The 20994-nt window shown below is 47.4% G+C and overlaps 1 protein-coding gene and 1 pseudogene across 16 annotated transcripts in view; both read right to left on the reverse strand.

Moving 5' to 3' along the window:
* The window catches only part of LOC144116354 (uncharacterized), a 109894-nt gene that overhangs the window by 36004 nt on the left and 52896 nt on the right, over positions 1-20994 (reverse strand). For 12 of the 16 annotated variants that reach the window (XM_077651112.1, XM_077651114.1, XM_077651118.1 and 9 more), the window contains one exon: positions 8613-8726. The exons of the other annotated variants lie outside the window; for them this stretch is intronic. In XM_077651112.1, the coding sequence (XP_077507238.1) occupies positions 8613-8726 (114 nt within the window). The remainder of the gene's footprint in view (positions 1-8612; positions 8727-20994) is intronic. 16 annotated transcript variants of the gene reach the window in all.
* On the reverse strand, positions 2213-2895 carry LOC144116356 (uncharacterized; annotated as a pseudogene).

Raw genomic sequence — 20994 nt, forward strand, 5'->3', positions numbered from 1 at the left:
ATTTAAGTGCAGGTTGGGATCAATCTGAAGGACTCTTGAGTGAGAAAAGGACAGCAAATGTTTTTTGTGGAGAGAACTTAAATCCGTTTGAGTCTGCCCAAGTGGCTAGTTTGTTCAGTGTGAGCTGTATCTCTCTCTCCCATGTTGATAAGCATGAAGATGTGCATGAGATTTGAAGGTCGTCAACATATACGGAATACATAATAGACTTTGTAATTATTTTCGATATAGAATTCATTTTCACAATAAAGAGCATGGTACTTATGATGCATCCCTGCGGCACCCAATTTTTTTGGATGAATTTCTTCGAAAGTGTGGAACCTAGGCGTATATGAAAGGAATGGTCTGAAAGAAAGCCTTTCAAACAGTTAAGCATTCTGCCATGGATACCTAGGTTTGCTAGGTCACGAAGAATCCCAAACCTCCAGGGTGTATCATAAGCCCTTTCCAATTCAAAAAATACTGCCAGTGTTGTGTATGAATGCTTCACGGACTGCGTTTTCAAGACGGACGAGATGGTCATTTGTACAACATGCTTTTTCAAATCAGCATTGGTGGATGTCAAGAAGTTCGTGTGATTCAAGGATGAACATTAATCTAATATTTAGCGCACTTTCATAACATTTGGCAAGACAACTCTTGAGAGCAACTGGCCTCAAACTACCAGCAGAGGTTGGCAGTTTTCCAGATTTCAGTCATGGTGCAATCACTGCCTTTTTCCTCGCCTCTGGCGTTTTTCCAGATTGCCATATTGTGTTGAAGAATTTCAGAAGAGCTTCCACAGCATCTTTAGAGAGGTGGGCAAGCATTTCATAGTGTATTTCATGAGGACCCAGTGCTGTCTGTTTGCTGGCCGACAGTACTTTACAGATTTCTTGTAGTGTAATTAAATTATTGTAATGTCCATTTGTAATGTCACTTGTCAGCAGTTGCTGTTTTTCAGGTTTTTCCGTCGTGTTCTTGTACTTTAACCCTCTGAGAGTTTTTTCCATATATGTACGGTGGTGGTTTTCCGTCCTGCAAGGTCTTTGCCGTGCAGGAACTCTGTGAAAGCACTCGCCAAATGTTGAACCAGCGATAAGCACATCATCCAAGTAGCAGCTTACACGCTCCAGCCCTTTTAACACATCCATGATGAACTGGAAAATAGCAGCTGCCCTTGCGATGCCATAGGGTAAGCGCGTGCACTTGAATAGCCCCATGTGTGTATTGACAACCACCATTTATTGTGCCTCCGGATGCAGTTCAAGCTGCTGATACACTGTAGACAACTCAAGCACTGTGAAGTACTTGCATCCTGACAACCTTAAAAGCAAATCTTCCATCATGGGAAGAGGAGAATGGTCAGTTCGCAGGCACAGGTTCAGTGTAACATTGAAGTCCCCACACACTCTGACTTTGTAGTTCGCCTTAGGCACAGCCACTAGGGGCGTCACTTTTCTGTACAGGCACTAACACTCCCCTGTTTACGAGAGACTGCAGTTCAAGTGACACGGCTTCCCTCAAAGAAAATGGCACCTGTCACGCCTTACAAAATACGGGGACGCTACCCTCCTCCAAAACCAGCCTGACTAGACTGCTTTTGATCAGACCCAGAGTAGGCTCAAACACTTTCATGTACTTCTCAAGTAGCACCACAACTTTGCCTGAACACACACCGCACACGCTCGACCAATTTAGCTTAAGAGCCTCCAGCCAGTCACGTCCTAGCAACGCAATGTCACTATTGTTGTGGGTTTTAACAACAATGAGCAGAAGTTGCTTGTACTGACCATTATGTTCGACTGGAACTGTCAACTTACCCATGACTGTTAGCAGTGAACCACCGTATATCCTCAGTTTTATATGGCAAGGCTCTTAGGTAGACTGGACCAGTACTTCCTGTACGAAGTTTCTGGCACAATGGAGACAGATGCACACGTGTCTATTTGCACGTTAACATTCTTCTTAGCTACATTAAGGCAGACTTCGTAATGTCCTGGGCAGCCTTCACAAGAATAGATATTGTACAACAACACTTGACCACAACCCACCGCCTCCTCAGCTACCGCATTCGCAGAGTCTCTAGTCTTGAACTTGCACATTTTCACCAAGTGTACGTAACGCTTGCAGACACAAAAGCAATACTTCCCAAATTTGCAGTTCGACATTTCGTGCACTGAGCCACATCGGAGACAGTCCCCACAATTCTGACACTCGATCCCTTGCCAGTCCTGCACCGGATAAAGTTATGCGCTCCTTCCCACCACCTGGCTTATGACGTACGGCATTGACTACTTTGCACCCCTGTCGGTTGAAATTCCAGACTTTGGCGCTAGCTCGATGCCTTTCACGATGTTGCAGGCATCTGAAAACGTCACCTTGCTTCTCTTCAGCAACTCTGCATGCGTTGTGCTGTCGCAGAGGCCCACTACAAAGCAGTCTCAAAGAGCCTAGTCGAGGAACTCCCCAAATTCGCATGAGGCTGCCTCAACTCCACTGCATATGCTGCTATGGACTCGCCCTCTTGCTGGCACCGCCGATTAAATTTGAATTGTTCTGCGATAGCCATGGGCTTCGGTGCGAAATGACTCCGCAGCACTTCTACCAGTTCCGCATAAGTCTTGTCCTCTGGCTTTTTAGGCTCTGGCAAAGTCTTCAGCATCTTGTAAGCCTTCTTGTCTATCGCTGTTGTAAACATTGAGACCTTGCGGTCGTCGCTAACCTTGGAGCGACGAACCTTTCCACGTAGGACCTGAAGTCCTCATCCCCGTCGAACTGGTCGTACCTTCCAAGCGTTGCCATCCCTATGCCTTGCCAGAGCACCAACGCTGTGATTTTTACGCAGTCCAGCAGCATCCCATCCTCGTCACCAATTATGTTATAGCCGTGGTGGGCGAAGCGGAAGCAGGGCGACTAAGCAATGTTTATTCAGCATGCTGGGCCGTACAGAAGAGACTAACCACAAGCGATCTGCTCACACGCCTTTTTACAAGACAGCAACACCCCCTCAGCATTGCATCATCACACGCCACAGTCGACCACATGTCGATCATGTGACACCACATTCCAGTCACTCACAATACGATCGCATGACACTACAATGACAAAATACAAGCCAAGTTATTAAGAGATAACAGGCTGACCCTCCAGAAGGCAGAACAGATATGCAAGGCAGATATGCAATAAATGTGGGAATGTGAGCATAAACAAGTGGATCTGGTTCAGAAGATGCGTTCAGCCCATCGTCAAGAGCAGCGGGCCTACAACTGCCAAAGATGCGCACGGACGCATGCACCATGGAGCTGGTGCCATGGAGAAGTTCGATATACTAAACGTGGCCGTGAGGAGCACTGAGGGAATGGGACTGGCATGTTATGCTAAACTTGGCACCTCATCAGTTCGCTTGAAAGTTGACACCGGTTCGCAAGTCAATATCCTTCCTCTCTGTGTTTTCAATAAGTTACAACGAAAGCCACCACTGAAGCCCAGCTGTGTGACATTGTCTTTTGGCGGAAGAAAAATTCATCATTTTGGCACCCTTTACAACTGAAGAGGAGCTAAACGCTCACAACGGAGCTTTTCATCGTACAGAAAGGGCAAGCAATATACTAGGACACCTTCAGCTTCTTTCCAGGCAAGTGCACAGCGTATCTCAGGACTCGCTAGGAAGGGTAGCAGGTGAATTCAGTCATCTGTTCAGCGGCAGCAAATGGTTCTGCGAAACGATGCCGTACCAGTCATACAGCCAGCACGACAAGTGCCACAAGTCCGGCGTGAGCCACTGCATCAGGAGCTGCAGTGCATGGAACAGGGCGGAATCACTGCCAGGGTGACTGAGCCCAGAGACTGGGCAAGCCCTCTTGTAGTACGCAAAAAGGATGGAAAGCTTGGGTATGCATGGACCCCAGGAAGATTAATGATTGCATCAAAAGGGAGCACTACCAGACACCCATGCGATAAGACATTGAGGCGGAACAGACCGGAGCAACAATTTTCACATGCCTCGATGCAAACGCTGGCTTCCATCAGATATCCTTGGACGATGAAACATCCAATTGTGCGCATTTTAATTTAAAGGCGCCAAAAACCACAAACACACACACACAAAAGAAGAGAACGAGACATAGCATTCTCTTCTCTTCTTTTGTGTTGTGTGTGTGGTTTTTGGCGCCTTTAAATTACAATGATCAATTACCAACTAGACCAACAAGAACTTTTGTTGTGCACATTTGCAATGCCTTTCGGGCGGCACTGCTTTTAAGGCTACCTTTCAAAATTCGTCGGCGCCGGAAGTTTTCAGAAGATTCCAAATGAAATCTTCAAGGGTCTCCCAGGCACGAGAGCATACATTGGTGACGTATTAGTCTGGGGCACATCGACGAAAGAACATGATGAAAGACTGCGGTTAGCGCTAACAGTGGCAGAACGAGCCGGGTTGACTTTTAACACTCCAAAGTGCACTATCAACGTAAAAGAGATAACATTCCTAGGTGATGTAATCAGCAAAGAGGGTGTAAGACCAAGTTCCTCACTGATACAATGCATAATGCAAATGCCAGAGCCGCCGTAAGCCGAGTAGTGTGTGCAAAGAATGCTCGGCGTCGCAAACTACTTCAGGAAATTTTTGCAGTCGTTAGTGCACAGAACAGCACTACGTACTATGAAGTTTACTAAAGCAGGGCACAGTATCTGAATGGATAGCGAACCAGTCCAAAGAATGGAACCAGCTATGCGACAGCATGGGCAATGAACTGCTACTATCACTTTTTGACTCTGCAAAGGAAACTAAAATATCTTACGATGTATTGCAGGATGGCTTAGGTGCTGCTTTGCTAAAGCGATAACGAGTGGAAGCCGGTCAAATACGTGTCTAAAGTGCTCATGGAAACCCAGCAGCGATATTCAGATAGAAAAAGGAGCAATAGCTATTGTTTACGGCTCTGAAAGATTCAATCATTTCACATATGGATGTAAGGTTGTTGTGGTTGTTGCGATATCCCATAAAGAAATTGGTGGCATGTCCCCAAGGCTTCAGCGCTTTTTTTTTTCGCCTGCTTCGTTACGATATTAGAAATGTTTGTCCGATGAAAACACCTATTCGTGGCTGATAAGCTGTCCCGTGCTTCAGTCACGTGCGACAAAGCTGTGAGCCAAAAAACCTTACCGCAACTGGTCATGGAGGCAAGCAAAGACCTAAGCAATGTGCTCAAACGCCTAGGCAGAGGCGAATCGGTCGAGGGCCAGCTGCAGCCATTTACTGGCGAGCTTTCGCAAGTGCAGGGTGTCCTGCTAGAGGGGTGCAAGGTTGTGATCCCCATCAGCATGAAGAGTGAAGTACTAGAAAAAATTCACCAAGGCCACTTGGGCATAACCAAATGCAAGGCGAGGGCCAGAGAAGCGGTATTCTGGCCGGGAATTAATAGCGGCATTGAAGCCTTCGTTCAGAAATGCACAGTCTGCAGGAAATACTCTTACAGTCAGCCCCGGAAGCAGCAGAAGCTGGTCCAGTTCCTGAGCAAGCGTGGTATAGAGTTGGCACAGACATTTTTTACTATACAGCGGTAGACCATATCTCTGAGTCTACGACGCACTGTCAAACTTCCCAGGCGTGGAATTACTACAAGATACAATGGCTAGCACAGTCATTGAAGCAACTAGCGCTATCTTCATGAGATACAGCGTACCTATGGAGGTGTGTTCGAACAATGGACCTCTTTTCTCAAGTTACTGCATTTGCCCAAGAATACAATTTTCAGCACATTACTTCGAGCCCCAGATACCCACAATCGAATGGCTTAGCAGAAAAGGGGGTGCAAGTGGTCAAACGGATATTAAAGAAAACCGCTGAAACCAATCAAGATTTCTGGCTCGGTCTGCTTGCTTACAGGACAGCACCACTGGAAGGGGCTGTGGCACCAGCAGAGATTCTTCAAGGCAGAAAGCTACGGAAAACACTGCCAGACATTCAAAATGCTCCTAGTCTACACATTGCCAAGCACCGTAAGACAAGCAGCAACAGGAAGCCACTATCGCCACTGGGCCAAGGCGACGTTGTGCATGTGAAGAAGTCATTCTGGGACAAAAAATCAAGGGTCGAGCTGCACAGAGCTCATCCCATGTCCTACAACACTGTCACAGAAGACTGGAAACTTGTTCGTCACAATCAAAAGCATTTCATGCAAACAAAAGAAAGATTTCGGCATGAACTTGATGATGACAGCGATGAAAAAAATTACTGGAAGAAGCACATCAGCACAGCAGCAGAGACCAGTAATGTCGAACGAATAACATATACCCCTGTGGCATTTGTGACACGGCAGAAACTAAGCTGGTGTCTTAAGCGACTGTTTTGTGCACTGAACTGATGCTGCGCTTTTTCTTTCGCTTCTTGTACTTTCATTCTCTGTTCCAAAAGGAGTAAGATTTATCGCATGGGCAATGGGCAGCATGCGCAGTGCCGCCTCAAAGCTGTAGCTGATACGCATCACGATCTGCGTATCGCAATCTTGCCGCTGGTCGGTACAAATACCTGTTGCTCAATAAAGCTGGGTCTTTCTCCTGCGGCACCCAAACCACGATGCACCCTACCACAAACATCTATTCCCCTCGCAGTACCTCTCGTGCAGTCAGTCAAGCGACAGCTCCAAACCGGTCACTTAGGCATGCCCCAAGCCATAAGGCTGCCCCCCTCTCCACTTTCTCCTCTTGGGAAGATGCTCTGTCCAGCGCGGACCTGCAAAACCAGCAATGGCTGATCGCGCGGGTGCGTGAGATAGCCAAAAGAAGAGTCCCGGAGCTTCAAACGATAGAGCAATGGTTTGGCAGCTTTTCGGGGAATAGTTCTATCACTGCAACAGTGTGCCCACTAGTTTCGACACTTTCTGTATCAGGAACTAACACTGCAGCAGCAATTCAAGAGAGGAAAAAAGCTAAGATGGTGCCACTGTCACTCTTCAAACAACTTTGATGAGCCTAATGTCCTCATTCAAGAGCACCTGATGCAGCTGCTTTACTTGCCGCAGGTATGCAATGACGAAAATCACCACCCTGACAATGCTGACAAGTGCTGCGCTCTACACTGCTCAGAATACTCCCACGCAATTCCGTCGCCCAGTTCCACAAGCGCCACTGTTGAGATGAAGACAGAAGGTGCCAGTGGGCACGGCCAGAAGACACAACCGAAGAGGAAACAGAAAAACATCTCCCACACGGTGAAGTGCAGTGGCAGCCATTGAGAAGGCTTTGGTATGACTCAAAGTAGCAAAGGTGCATTGTGTGATGCAGTCGAGACTTCAACCACCATGTGAACTCCGCATACCTCGTGTGGCTAGGCAGCAATGTGAACCTAGCGCACGATGCTACTACGGTGCCAACGGAAAAAAAGCGCCTTTCCTCAGAGTTCCTGCTTCCTAGACACATTTAATACACACTTGAATTTCAATACAAGGCCATTCGATGCACACTCATCTAGGTGACCAGCATGGTTGAATCATGCTAGGAAAAATGACTGCATAGGCGCTCATCCATGGCTACATTCGAAAAGGCTGTCATTCTTTACGTCGAAAATATGAACTGCGTGCTGGACAGCAAGTTTCAGAATTGGTGATGCAGGTGTAACGGCTCCAGCAAGGCAAAATTTTCAGTTCTCCCAAGCAATGTTGTGGTACGGTTGTTTGCGAAGTGCAGCATTTCAATGGACGATGATGTGATTTTGGCTTATGGGGGGATTAATGTCCCAAAGTGACTCAGGCTATGAGGGACACTGTAGTGGAGGGCTCCGGAAATTTCGACCACCTGGGGTTCCGTAACGTGCACCGGCATCGCACAGTACGAGCCTTTAAAATTTCGCCTCCATCGAAATAAGACTACCACAGCCGGGACTGAACCTGCGTCTTTCGGGTCAGCAGCCAAGTGCCATAACCACTGAGCAACCACACCGCAGCAGCGATGATGGCAGCACTAGTGAGGACACTGGCACAAGTGTAGAGAAGCAGTCCAGTGGCTATTACATAGAAGAGTGGAGAGTTGGGCTTGTTGGTTTACAATCATGTTGGGAAGAGCGCTAACACAGGACAGAGCAAGAACACAACACAGGTGAGAACACAACACTGACACATTTTGTTTGTGGAATATGCCCATGGGCACACTCTGCCTTTTTTTTTTCCTGACATGAGATTTTGGAAAAGGGGGTCTTACATCAGAGTCGATTCACAATTGTGTAAACGAGATACTGCATGCAGAAGCTGAGGAATCGAAATCCCCTCGATCCGTCCTATCATCTAGTGGAAAACATTTCACTTCCCTACCCACCACCTCTAGTTCCATGACTAAGCCATCGGTGACAAATAACCTGGACAAGAATTTGAGGTACTGTCAAAAGAAGGCTGACCATTTCTGTCACAGATAGCAGGAAGAGTCTTATTCCAACACATCAACACCACTGTAACAACATAAGAAACCTTGGTCTTAGTTTATAAACATCCCCTAATCTTGTCCAGTGGTCACATTACACCATCTAAGAAAAAGCAGTCCCCAAGTTTCAGCTGCACATCATTATGAACACATAAAAGCCACACTCCTTGGAGGGCGCACAGCAATGAGCACAACAGGGCTTCATTCAGCGCCCATACCTTATAGATGCGTCCAGGCTCGAGGGAGCATGCAGCGTCGTCTTCAGCCAATGAGGCCCCACCATGGGATGCCGAATGGCCTGCCTGCCCCAGTGAAGTAGTAACCAGTAGCACCTGTAAAGCATTTCAGACAGCCATGACCCCAGCGAAGCGGTGTGCTGTAGGAACCAGAGCAGAGTCCCCAGGGCTGCAACCAAACCCTGCCTTTCTCCTCTCCCTGTGGTGTCAAGAACAATGCTGTATTGCCCAAGAGCACTTTGCATGCATTTGGAAGTGGAGCACCGTCATTACACTGCAGGGTTGATGCACGGTGTGAAAACATTGGTGGACAGTAGCAGACGTATGCAAATTTCAACTAAATGCTTTTCCACAAAACATAGCTATGAAAAGAAACAAACACTGCAAACAAACTTTCTCACCCATCAGCACAGTCTGCCATACCTGAACCAGGCATTAAATAAGGGAGGGGAATCCTGTAACAGTACTAGATTGGGTGTAGTGGGACAAAGGACGGCTCCACCAGGCTGAATGAGTGAAGCTGAAATCCTAGAAATCTCCAGCGGCCGCAAGGTGGCACCACTGCAGCTTTCACCTGGGCTGCCGCTGTTGTGGCGCCACAGTTGTACGCTGGCTTGCCTGTGCTGTTGTGTTTCCATTGAATTGCATGCAGACAGTTGTACATTGCGGCTGTGTTGTGTGCACTTTTCGTGGTCTACATGCGATGTGCCGTGGTTGCTCGCGAAAAAGCCTCGACAAAGATACAGCTCTTTGCGAAGAACTCTGCAAAACCTTATTTCTTTTGAGCCCCCGACGACAAAGCCAAGTGCCGGAATTGGGAGCGGAGCCTCCATCGTGGTGACAAGTCTGTGGAAGTTACTGATTCAAACAGTACATTCTTGCGCAAGAAGACAAAGGATGAAACACATACAACATGTACACAGCGCAACTCAAAACTTTATTTTCTTGAAATACCATCCAGATCAATAACAGATGGTCAGGAAACAATTATGTGCTGGCAACCGCTACAACATTAAAGTGTTTTCTGCACCTAGTCAGCTGTCTAGCATTTATTTGTACTGTTCTGTCTAAGAAACGAGAGATGTGTGAAAAAAGGCATGAAAAGCACTATGAGAATGCAGCACCAATGTTGTATTGTATAGCCTTCCTCTCATATGTAAAAGCATATACATTGGACAGACAGGCAAGGGCGTTAATGAAAGACCTCGTGAACATGAGGACTATAAAAAACGAAAGACTCAGCCTTCCAGAGCACACTATGAATAGTTCAGAGGGACCACAATTTTGGCACACGCCAAAACAAAGCTTCAGAGGGAAGTGATCCATCCATCTATATTTCTAAGCCGGGTGACAAACGTATCAGTACTGCATCAGTTTTACTTCTCAACAAAGAATTAACCTTCTTGGATGGGCACGTGTGAACTTGTTGCACAGCATGCTTTTCACTGACTTGTTTATACGGTTAACGTAGTCATGTGGTCCTTAGTTTGAGCATGCTGGTGCTTGCGAGACTGTTGACTGGCTACCTCAGATTTTTTATTTTGTTGTCGTAGCAAGAGCAGTGTCAGTGGTAAAACCGGTACGAAAAATGTGTTTCATGATCCTTCGTCACCTACTGGCCCCCATTCGCATAGTTTTGTTATTGCTGTCCATGTTCGATTCATTCTTGACACTGCTTTCACTACGGTAAGTTTTATCATGTTTCTTTGTCACTTTTGGCGGCCAATTTTGTGTCGTCAGTTTTCTTTTTGAACCTAGTTCTGTCACTAGGAGTTGATTGCCAGTAGATCTGGATGGTTTACATGTTCTGGCATAGTTTGTAGAAAATAAACAGTTCACAGTTGCGCTCTGCACATGTAGTACGTGTTTCGTCCTTTCTTTTTGCACAAGAACGTACTTTTCAAACTATGGACCAACTTGCCCAAACGAAATTACAAACTGACTGTTTGTGGGCTGCATTTTGAAGGTAAGTACATTTTGATGTACCAGCACTTCACCCAGCGCTTCCACCAAATATGTTGCGGGAAAGAATATATTTACAGCTATGTACACCAGCGAAGGAACAGCTACGAGAGGCACTCAGAACACAGTCAGAACTTCGTTGTTGTCTTCGTCTTCGTCCACCCGTTCACTCGCTCAGTCTCGTCGTCGTCTTCCCGCTTCAATATTAATGGCAAGAAAATCCACCTTCCTCGTGGAAAGCTGGATGCCGTGCCTATGATTCCATCAAACCTCCTAAGTATCTTTCAAAGGAACCTAAACGTGTACGACCTCCCATGAAAAGAAGATATAAAGAGACAGCAAAATACAACAAAGCAAAGAAATTCTGCTTGCAGGATGCAGATGACTCCAGCAGCACGTCGGAGCCTAGCGAACTGGACGAATGTGCAGAGCCAGCCGTTTGATTCTATATTCAAAATGTGGCAAAGCCAACCAATCGATATGCCATGCACAAATTTCTAAATTATGATAGTGTTGCTTACATCCAGGCTTCGTAGGACAGCGAGGCTCACACCATCATCGGGAGAGAAAACAGTGTACTTGAACTGCGGCAGAGATCCAGAATTTGTCGAACATACTGTCTTCCTGCACTATGGATGAAGCAAAGCAACTGCTAGATGATGCAGATACCTTGCTTATTTGCAAAAGCATGGGCAAACCCACAAATTTCATTTGTGTGCCCCTTACAAAAGGACTGGAGCAGGAAACAGTGCATGTGGATGGACTTGTCCTAGCTTAGCACGAAATGCAGAGAAAGCGTGAATGCAAAAGGGGAGAGTCCTGGTTCTTAATATTGCTACGCTACTAACTACTCTAGTGGCGCCATACAGCGGCTAAACTGCATTTCCTGGCAGTTGGCAAGCCTTGAGCCATCTCGGGGCCAGATGCTTCGTCTTCTTCATCTCTCGTGCTGCCTGCTGCCTTGCGCGTTCCAACGTCTTGCACGTCTAATTAAAGCAAGTAAACCCAGCCCTGCTTACGTCAACCGTTTCTCCATGACAATATTGTGTAGTAAATTCCTTAAAAATAAAACTAGAGACTACATTACTGTGTCTTGCCTCATATTTCACTCCTGCATCTGCTGTATTTACACGATTGTAAGTCGACCCATTTTTCAAAATTTGAAGATCTAAAGTGGGGAGGGGTCAACTTACAATCGAAACGAAAGAATGGCACCATAAATAAAAACGAGACAAACGAGATACAGTTAAACCTCGATATAACGAAGTCGGAAAAATCGGCACTTTACTTCGTTAAATTGAAATTTCGTTACGCCGAAATTCGCCTCCCAGCATGCAAAGGAACTTCCAAAACGTGTTGTGAGTGCGGTGCACGCACGGCAAAACGCTTTATTAATGGTGAAAATAGACTGTTATCTTTTTCTGCGCTTTTTTCTTCATCAACAAAGGCGTCACACGTCGTTCGTAGGCCCAGAGTGACTGGATGGCATCTTGGTCTTCTTCTGCGCTAGCAAACCGCCTGAGCACGTCGATCGCGTCGGCCACTTCCCGAGTGGTTGGGATGTCGCACTCATCGTCGGCTTCGCCTTCGCTGTCGTCTTGAGAGTTTCCCAACACGTCGTTCACGATCGTTTCCACCGTCACCTCCTCCGTCGCGAGGACACAGGAGTCTCCAAAAAGATAGTCATCCAGCTCGACTCCTTCCGGGATGGCACCGTCGCTGCGAAGACGCTGCCACCTCTCATCAAGCGCCTCTTCTTCCAGCGCGGGCAAGTCCGCTTCAGAACTAGCTGCTTCAGCTGTCTTGAAGCCCGCTTTGCGGAAGCAATTCTCAAAAATCTCCTTTGAGGTGGAGTTCCAGGACGCGGACATCTCAAGGGCCTGAAACAAGTCCACTTTAGTGGGGCGTTCTAGTCGGAGGTCAAGCAGCAGCTTGTCAATTAGCCGCCGGCGATATGCACACTTTACGCTGTTTATTATGCCCTGGTCCAGGGGCTGAATTAGTGACGTGCAGTTCGGCGGCAGAAACTTCACCTCAACTTGCGACAGTTCTAAATCTTCAATGTGGTGTGCGGAGCAGTTATCCAAGATGACGCACACTTTGCGTCCAGCGGTTTTCATGTCCGTGTCGAAGGCTTGCAGCCAGCCACGGAAAATATCACGCGTCATCCATGCTTTTTGGTTGGATGTGTACTGTATTTCCAGCTGGCGCGAATTGCTGAAGCACCGTGGCTTCTTGCTGCGCCCTATCACGAGCGGCACATGCTTGTCGCTGCCATCCATGTTGGCACAAAGCAAGACCGAGATGCGCAGTTTGCTATGTTTCCCACCGTGACACTTTTCACCTTTTAATGCCAATGTACGACACGGCAGCATCTGATAGAACAACGCCGTTTCGTCGGCGTTGTAGACGTCGGCTGGATCATAATGCGCCAAGATCTTCGGCACTTCTGTGTCGACCCAAGAAGCCGATCCTGTCGTGTCAGCTGATGTTGATTAACCACTTAAGATTTTGCCCACGATAGCATGACGGGCTTTGAAGCGGTGCAGCCACCCGCTGCTGGCCTGAAAATCGTCGTGGCCGAACAGACAGGCAAAATTCCTCGCCTTTTCTTGCAGTAATGCGCCGCATATGGGAATGTTCTGTTCCCTAACCGACACAAACCATGCAAAGACCGCCTTATTCACATCTTCGAAAGTGGGAACCTTCAACCTTTTTCGTTGAGTGTTTGTTCCGTTCTTCAGGGATTCGAGGATAGAGTCTTTCGCTTTCAAAATCGTCGAAAGGGTGCTCTGCGGTATGCCGAACCGGACGGCGACATCCTTCTTCTTTTCACCATTTTCCACGGCTTTGAGCACATTCGCCTTTTCTTCAAGAGCTAGGACTTTGCGTTTCCCACTCATTCTTTCCGAGATGTCAGGCGCGCGCACAAAAACACAGCGCGAGACACATCGACGCGTACACTTCAGCAGCACTAAACCGTCAGAAAACTTGCCGTGCACGCTTCGGTGGCAAGGCCTAGACTGCGTGGGCGAGAAAACAGCGCGACTGAATGTGTCGATGCTAGTGTCCTCTAGCGGACTTACTCGACACAACGTTCGGCAGTGTCACCCGTGCTACCCCAGATGGCGCGCCAAACGGCACCTTGTCATCATCATCGCGATTGCCAGCCATGTACAGCTGCGCCGCGGCCGTTTTTAGGGGCGCAGGTTAGTGCGCGCACACTTTTCAACCACTAAACTTCGCAGTATACTTTTATTAAATTATTTTGGTTCATCTCGAGCCAGCAACAAAATTTCGTTACGTTGAAAGTGCGCCAGAACTACTTCGTTATACAGAGGTTGAAAATACATTGTGTTCTATGGAAGCGAAGTTATAGAAACTGAAATACTTCGTTACATCGAGGATTTCGTTACACTGAAGTTCGTTACATCGAGGTTTAACTGTACCATGGATGCTACGGCATGGTTGCATTTTTGCCGCGTGGCTTCGTCGCATCGCTCTTGGTGGTGGTCATGAGCAGCTGCTATGTCAACGCGCAGAACCGGCATCCCTTCGCAACGCGGGGCGGCCAATGGTGGCTGTCGATAAGCAGCTAACCCACATCCTCTCCCCACACCTGGCTGCAGACTGTGGCTGCTGATAAGCGTCCTCCATAAGCGTCCTCCAAGTTTTTTTTTTTTTTTTTAATTTCAACTGCGCATTCAACGCTCAAGGGAGCGTCGATAGTTGATGGAAGGGCCACTGTTCCAATCATAGCGGCACTGCCACTTGGAACGGCAGTGGCACTGGGGAATGTTGGTAGCTGACGGAAGAGCCGATGCCGCTCAAACGTAGCATCTCTTTAGCTCTGCCAAATTTGGCCTTTTTTTATTTAATTTACTACATCAAGTATTTAATGTAGCGCTTCAGCAGTTGTCATTTGTGCTCCGGGTCCGGTAAGCGACCAGCGCTCCATCACGGCTACATTCAAGACGCCTGTCATTCTTTGCACCGAAGAAGGAACTACGTGCCAGGCCACGTTCAACATTCACAACGGATGATACAGGTGTGGCAGCTGCTGCGGGAAAAAATTTTCAGCCATTCCACGTGATGTCGTGATGTGGCTGTTTGCGAAGTGTGGGATTTCGCTGCACGACGACATTAGAACGACGTGCTGGGGACCACAGCAGCAGTCACGACGGCAGCACTAGTGAAGACGATGGTGTAAGTGTGGAGTAGTAGTCCAGTGACTAATACATTTTCGTTATGGAATGTGCCCACGGGCACGCCCACGCACGGCAGCCGATAGCAGCTGGTGATAAGCGGCGGTCACAGGATAATGCTATCGCGTTCCATTATTACAGGCCAAGCTGAAATGTGATAGCTGAAGTGTGATAGTTGAAATGTGATAGTTTTTCTGAAATGTGATAGTTGAACCCGCTACAACGAACGCCGCTTCAACGAAATATTTCAGATTCCCCGTTAGCTAGCCATAGAAAACAATGCATGCTAGTTCTCGTGACAACGAATTATCTTTTCAGGTGTGTTTCCACTTCAACGAAATTTTTGTTCAGTGAAGATGGGCTTAACATTTATTTTATGACAAAACAAGCATAACGTCACCCGTCCGTACGTTTATGGAGTTTTAATTTCACCAAAAACGCTTGCTGGAATCGATGTGTGCCCCAGAGTGAGTTGAGTCCTAATGGGTGGCGCCTCCTCAGAGGCCATTGCAGCGTGAGCAGCACTTCGAGACGCCGGAAACATGCCAGTGGATGTCGACCTCGATGAATACATTGCCGTTGATGTGGACATGGTAGGACACGAGGAGCTAACTGATGAAGCAATAATTGAACAGGCCCGCCACAACGACGCCTCGTCCGAAGATGGGAGCGAAGTGCAAGATGCACCAGCCTCGCCGTCTGCACTGCATGTGATGGACACATTTGACACCTTTCGTGCTTTCATTGGTGCGCATGACGATGACATCGCAATGCAGTTGTTGGCCAAGTGTGAAACTCTCGCCACGACGCTCCTGTCCACTAAAAGGACACAAGCCATGAAGACCGAATTTTTTGGAAATAAATGATATTTTTGAACAGTGCAGTCAGATCATAGTTTTTGGGCTGATTTCGCCACAACGAAATTTTTCGCGCACCCCGTCAATTTCTTTGTAGCAGGGTTCAACTGTATATGGGGGTCAACTTACATTCGAGTCAACTCACAATCGTGTAAATACGGTACGGAATATGTTACAAAGTCTAGCATATGTTTTGTGTTTATAAAATCCTTTTTACTGGAACAGCATGCATATCTTGAGAATATCTGAGGAAGGCCCTGCTAACAAGAACGAGTGAGGTGGAGCGAAGAAGGCTATGCAGCACGCCTGCAGCTGAAGTGCAACTGCTTAGAAGAATCGCCGTGCAAATGGAAAATTGGTTATCTAAAGCTTAGCAGGAGTACGTAAACACCATTTGCTCAGTGATCAGCTTACTCCCTTCTCTGCTTTTTCATGCTTACTTTTGGTTTAAATAAATGGCGTTTTCACCGTTCTTTTTTTTCACTGGCTTTGCGAGGTCTTATTATGACTTCATATTTGCAAGTGAAAATGCCTTTGTGGTAACCTACGCAACTAAAAGTACTACTACTACTAACGATAAGAAAGATCATGAAAGGAAATACGGTACGCTGTCTCACTACTGGTGCACACCTCACCCACGCTGGTAAGGAACGTGATGAAGAGAGATGGTCTGGCTTTATTGTGGGGTTAAACATCCCATAGCGACTCAGGCTACGAGGAAGGTATGACTCTCGACTACATAGTTGTTTAACGTGTGCCAACATCGCATAGTACATGGGCCTCCATCCAAATGTTGCGAAATGCAAAAGGCCTGTGTACTGTGCATGCCAGTGCACATTTAATACTGCATATTCTCTTGAAGGAATATATGAAACAATCATAGTACAAAAGTTCTGAAATGCGGCTGCTGAGTCGGGCAGAACGGCAGCCGGAGAGTGCGGGAAATGACTCAGGGGAAAGGGACTGCAGCGCCATCTACGAGAGTCCAGTAATATAACCTCACAGCGGATCCAGTTCTCGCCCCATTACACCTAATATAGTACACTATAGTAACAGTAATACACCTTGGTGGTGGTGGTAAACTTTAATGAATATTAAGCCATATCTTAAACTATTCTTGGGTTGGCTCTTGGTCGCGTGAAGTGGCCGGCAGTCGGTGACGTCCGGCGACTTCCAAAGCCCAGCCCACCAGCTGCTTTTGGACAGCTGGGTCGGAGCTGGACACCGCAACCTCCCATCGCTCGAGGTCAGTGAGTTGCCACTCTGATGGCGGCTGGAACTCTGAGCATATGTATAGTATGTGATGGAAATCAGCTTTTGGGGCTCTGCAAAGGGTACACTCTGGAGAGAACAGCCCTGGGTGCATTAGTGCTAAAAGGGCGGGGGGAGAGAAAAGTGTGAAATTGTAGCTGGCACCACGTCACCTGCTCTAATTTAGTGAGTGATATGTGAGACGGAGGATAGTGGAGTCGTTGCTCTCTGTAGTGGAGTGAAATTTCGTGGTATGTGATCATTCGGTCACGGGCGCTCCCTGGCTCGGTGGCTTGCCCTGCTTGACATATGCTCGAGCAGTGTCATGGGTGGCTTCGTTGCCTGGATGGCCCGCATGCGCGGGGACCCATATGAGTTGAATGGGCCTAGTGGGGGGCTGAGACGAGTTCAGAATTTTATGGGCGACTGCATGCGTCCGCCCTTATGCAAAGTTTCTGATCGCAGTTTTTGAGTCACTAAATACGAGTGTGGCAGTGGTGGAGGAGATCGCAAGGGCAATTGCAGCGTCTTCGGCTTCTAGCGAGGTGTGCGTTAGGACCTATGCAGCTGCTAGAGGTGAAAGATTGTGGCCGATTGCGGAAATGGCAAAGGTCGGCTGAGTGGTGTATGCCGCGGCATACACCGCTCATGCTGCAGCCTGTACGGGTGGAGGAGGGACGTTCAAGTTGTGCCGTGCGGTGAGCTTCTGTAAGCTCAGCTAGTGTGTTATGTATACCCATGAGCAAGAGCCGTTCGTTGGAGGTGTGTCGAGGGAGGTTGAGTGCGGTCTTGTATGCCTGGCGAATCAGGGCGTTGATTTTCTCTTCTTCTGCTCTCGTGAAGAAGAGATATGGGAGAGAGTATACTATGCGGCTGACGATGAATGCTTGAACTAGGCGACGGAGGTCATGTTCTCTCATGCCCGTGTGTCGGTTGGCAATTCGTCGTATGAGCTGCATGGTCTGATGGACGGTGTTTGTGAGTTTGGTCATCGTGGCAGTGTTCTTGCCGTCGCTCTGGAGTAGGATACCTAGGATTCGGACCTTTTCCACTTCTGGGATGGGGGTGCCGTCCAAGTGAGTTTTATTGGAGGCGGGGGGCCTAGGTCCGTCCTACATCTAGGTGGTCGAAGAATGAGTAACTCGGATTTGGTAAGGGAGCAGGCCAGGCCGACGGTTGCAGCATGCGCTGCCACCAGGTCGGCGCCGGCCTGCAATATTTCTTCTATGGCTCCGGCATTTCCTGTGGTTGTCCACAATGTAATGTCGTCGGCATAGAAGGAGTGCGAGAGATTAGTTACTGTGTTTAATGCCTTGGTCATGAGAATGAGTGTTATATTGAAGAGCAGCGGCGAGAAGACTGACCCTTGCGGGGTGCCTCTGCTGCCGAGTGCGAAGGTTGATGAGAGAGACCCGAAGCAGATTTCTGCTGTGCGGTGTCTTAGAAAAGCTGAAATGTATTTGAAGGTGCGCGGGCCGGTTCCTAGTGCCGAGAGCACTTCTAGGATGGCAAAGTGGTTGACGTTGTCAAAGGTTTTGGTTAGGTCCAAAGCTAGTATTGCTCACGTGCGTTTTGCATTTCGGGGGTGGAAGGCCTCTTCCGAAATCTTAAGCATAATGTCCTGTGTGGACAGATGTTTGGAGACTAATACCCCTGTCGCACGAGCAAGTTTAGTGACTTCAAAAAGTGCATCACATGGAAAAAAAACGAACAGAACTACCCCAAGCTACTTTTCAGAGCTTATTTGAACATATCATAACATGTGGTTCACTACAAAAACCATCACGATGCAAGGCTAGTAAGAGGTCAATACATCAACAAGGTAAACAATGGAATGCACAGACAGGACGACTTCCAAAACATTATTGGTGAGCCCAGCTCTCACTGCATTGATGCGGCCTGAGACTGAGTTGCAAGCAAGCGAGTCAAGCCATCGCGCAGGTCACGGAGACACATCGATACTGACCAATGACAACCGCTGACTGAGTGAGAGTACTCCCTCTTCCTATAGCCAGCGTACCCCCACCAGCTATTGCCTATATTGCCTATCGGCGTGACGGGCACAAATGCGGGGGGGCTGCGCAGGCGCCACAGGCAGCATGCAGGCAGTTTCGTGGCTAGCATTGCGTTAGTAGTTCATTGCCTTCTGGACAGTTGATTTCAGTCTTCAAATATGGAACACAAAATACAGACAGACAACCATCCTTAATGAGAGCAAGAACTCTAGCGCCGATACGTAGCGTGTCATTTTTTGGCGAGGGTGTACTGCTGTTCTGAGTGTAGTCTCCAGGCCAGAGCCTTTTCTCTCTGGTTGTACATTTCTCTAGCCTGATTTCTGTAGTCTTGCCGTGGTATTCTCTTTGCTGATCCTGTATGTATGCCTTTGTCTTGTTTTGTACATGCCTGTATTTTTGTATTTTGGTAGAGCTATGTTACTATCTGCAGAGTTGATTGAGTGTGGCAGAAGGCTGTTCAACATTCACAGCGTTTCCACTGGCAAGTTACAGGTCAAGACATTTTGACATTCTTTTTTTTTTCTGGAAAACAAAAAATTCCGGTTCAAAATTTTTGCATAGATGTATTTAGACTGAAGAAAATATTATGCAAGAAAATTAAAGCAGGGAAACCAAGAATGTCTTGACCTGCAGTGTGGCCCTAAGAGTGCAAGAGAACTAACACAGTCAAAATACACGAAACAGCCGCAAAGAAATCGGGTGCGCAAAATGAGCAATAAGCGAGAAAAACAATAGCGAGAAAAAGGCATTCAAAGTTGACCACCATATTTACTTCTCCTGAAGGCACCAGTCTTTGGCGTCCTATTGACTGCAGTGTTTCCTGGCAACCGTGGAGCGGACCAGTCCTCCACGATAAATTCACTCACAGCAGCCCGCAGAGAAGTCCTGTTGACATTCCTGCCCATTGGAGACTTCAGCTTTTGGCTGGCGCAACAATGCGCCATTTTGTACTTTTCTTCAAAGGAACACCGGTCTATGATCACAACAGTCTGAACCCAAAACCAGCACCTCCTTTTTTCTCCGATACCACCAGGACAGCGATAATACATTGTGAGATGAGCAAACTAGCAAGCAATCAATATCTCAAAGTGGATGCTGCTTCACTGGCTTCCTCAAGGAATCTGCCATAGCATAGCGATACCTTGAAACTTTTGCTTTTTGTATGTTTGCTTCTTGAGGTGGAGTTGAGCTGGGGCACCAGATTTGAAAGTGAGGAACAAGCTTTCTGCCAGGCCCACGATTATGCTGATCGATCGCAGTACCGCAAAGATACCAAGGCTCGAAAATACCCATTTTTAGTGCGAAAGGTTCACAGCCTAACAAAATTATCAAGCATCTGTCTGTCCGAGAAGCATAGAAAATAGTGACACGGGAAGAGCAACCTGGATTGCACAAATTCCACCGGTGTCAGCACCTGCCATCCCAGGGCACGGAAAAACATGCCATGCTTTCGCACTGTATACGGATGTTGTAAATTACTCTTTCAAGGCATACAGCATGCACCAATGCAGTTGGTAAGACAGTTTTTTTGGACAAGAGCTAAACCCCACTACAACGAACGTGGGTAATTATTTTCCCTCACCAGAAACAATTTTTGAAGCGAGGTTCCGCTTCAACAAAATTTCTGACTAAGCAGCCGATTTGCTTTTTTTTGCACATCCATACATGCCTTTATCTCGTTAGGTTTCACCAAAAACGGCTTCCAAAGACGGTCTGCACTTTCAATAGCGCAGTTGACAATCCCTGTGCAATCAGAAATAGACATGTGCACATAAAGATGCGATGTGGCACACGACTGCTTGTGACGGCTTTGCCCATGGCTCATACTCAGCGCTTGCGAACTGCAATCGATGGTGTAAAGCAGCTTTCGGCTTTTTCGCTCCTTTCGCTGGAAAAGGCTTAATAACGAAAATCAGATCTGCAGCATTCTATCAGTGTGAGGCTATTGTGTCAACAGAAATCGGTGAAAACCTTAAACGTTTTAAGATAAGTGGTGGCTAGTTCCAAAGCATTTTTTTCAGAGTTCACTGCGGAGCATGTTAGGCCTAGCGACGCCGAGCAAGAGGCACACAAC

This window comes from Amblyomma americanum, chromosome 1 (genome assembly GCF_052857255.1).
Source record: "Amblyomma americanum isolate KBUSLIRL-KWMA chromosome 1, ASM5285725v1, whole genome shotgun sequence".
Classification (NCBI taxonomy): domain Eukaryota; kingdom Metazoa; phylum Arthropoda; class Arachnida; order Ixodida; family Ixodidae; genus Amblyomma; species Amblyomma americanum.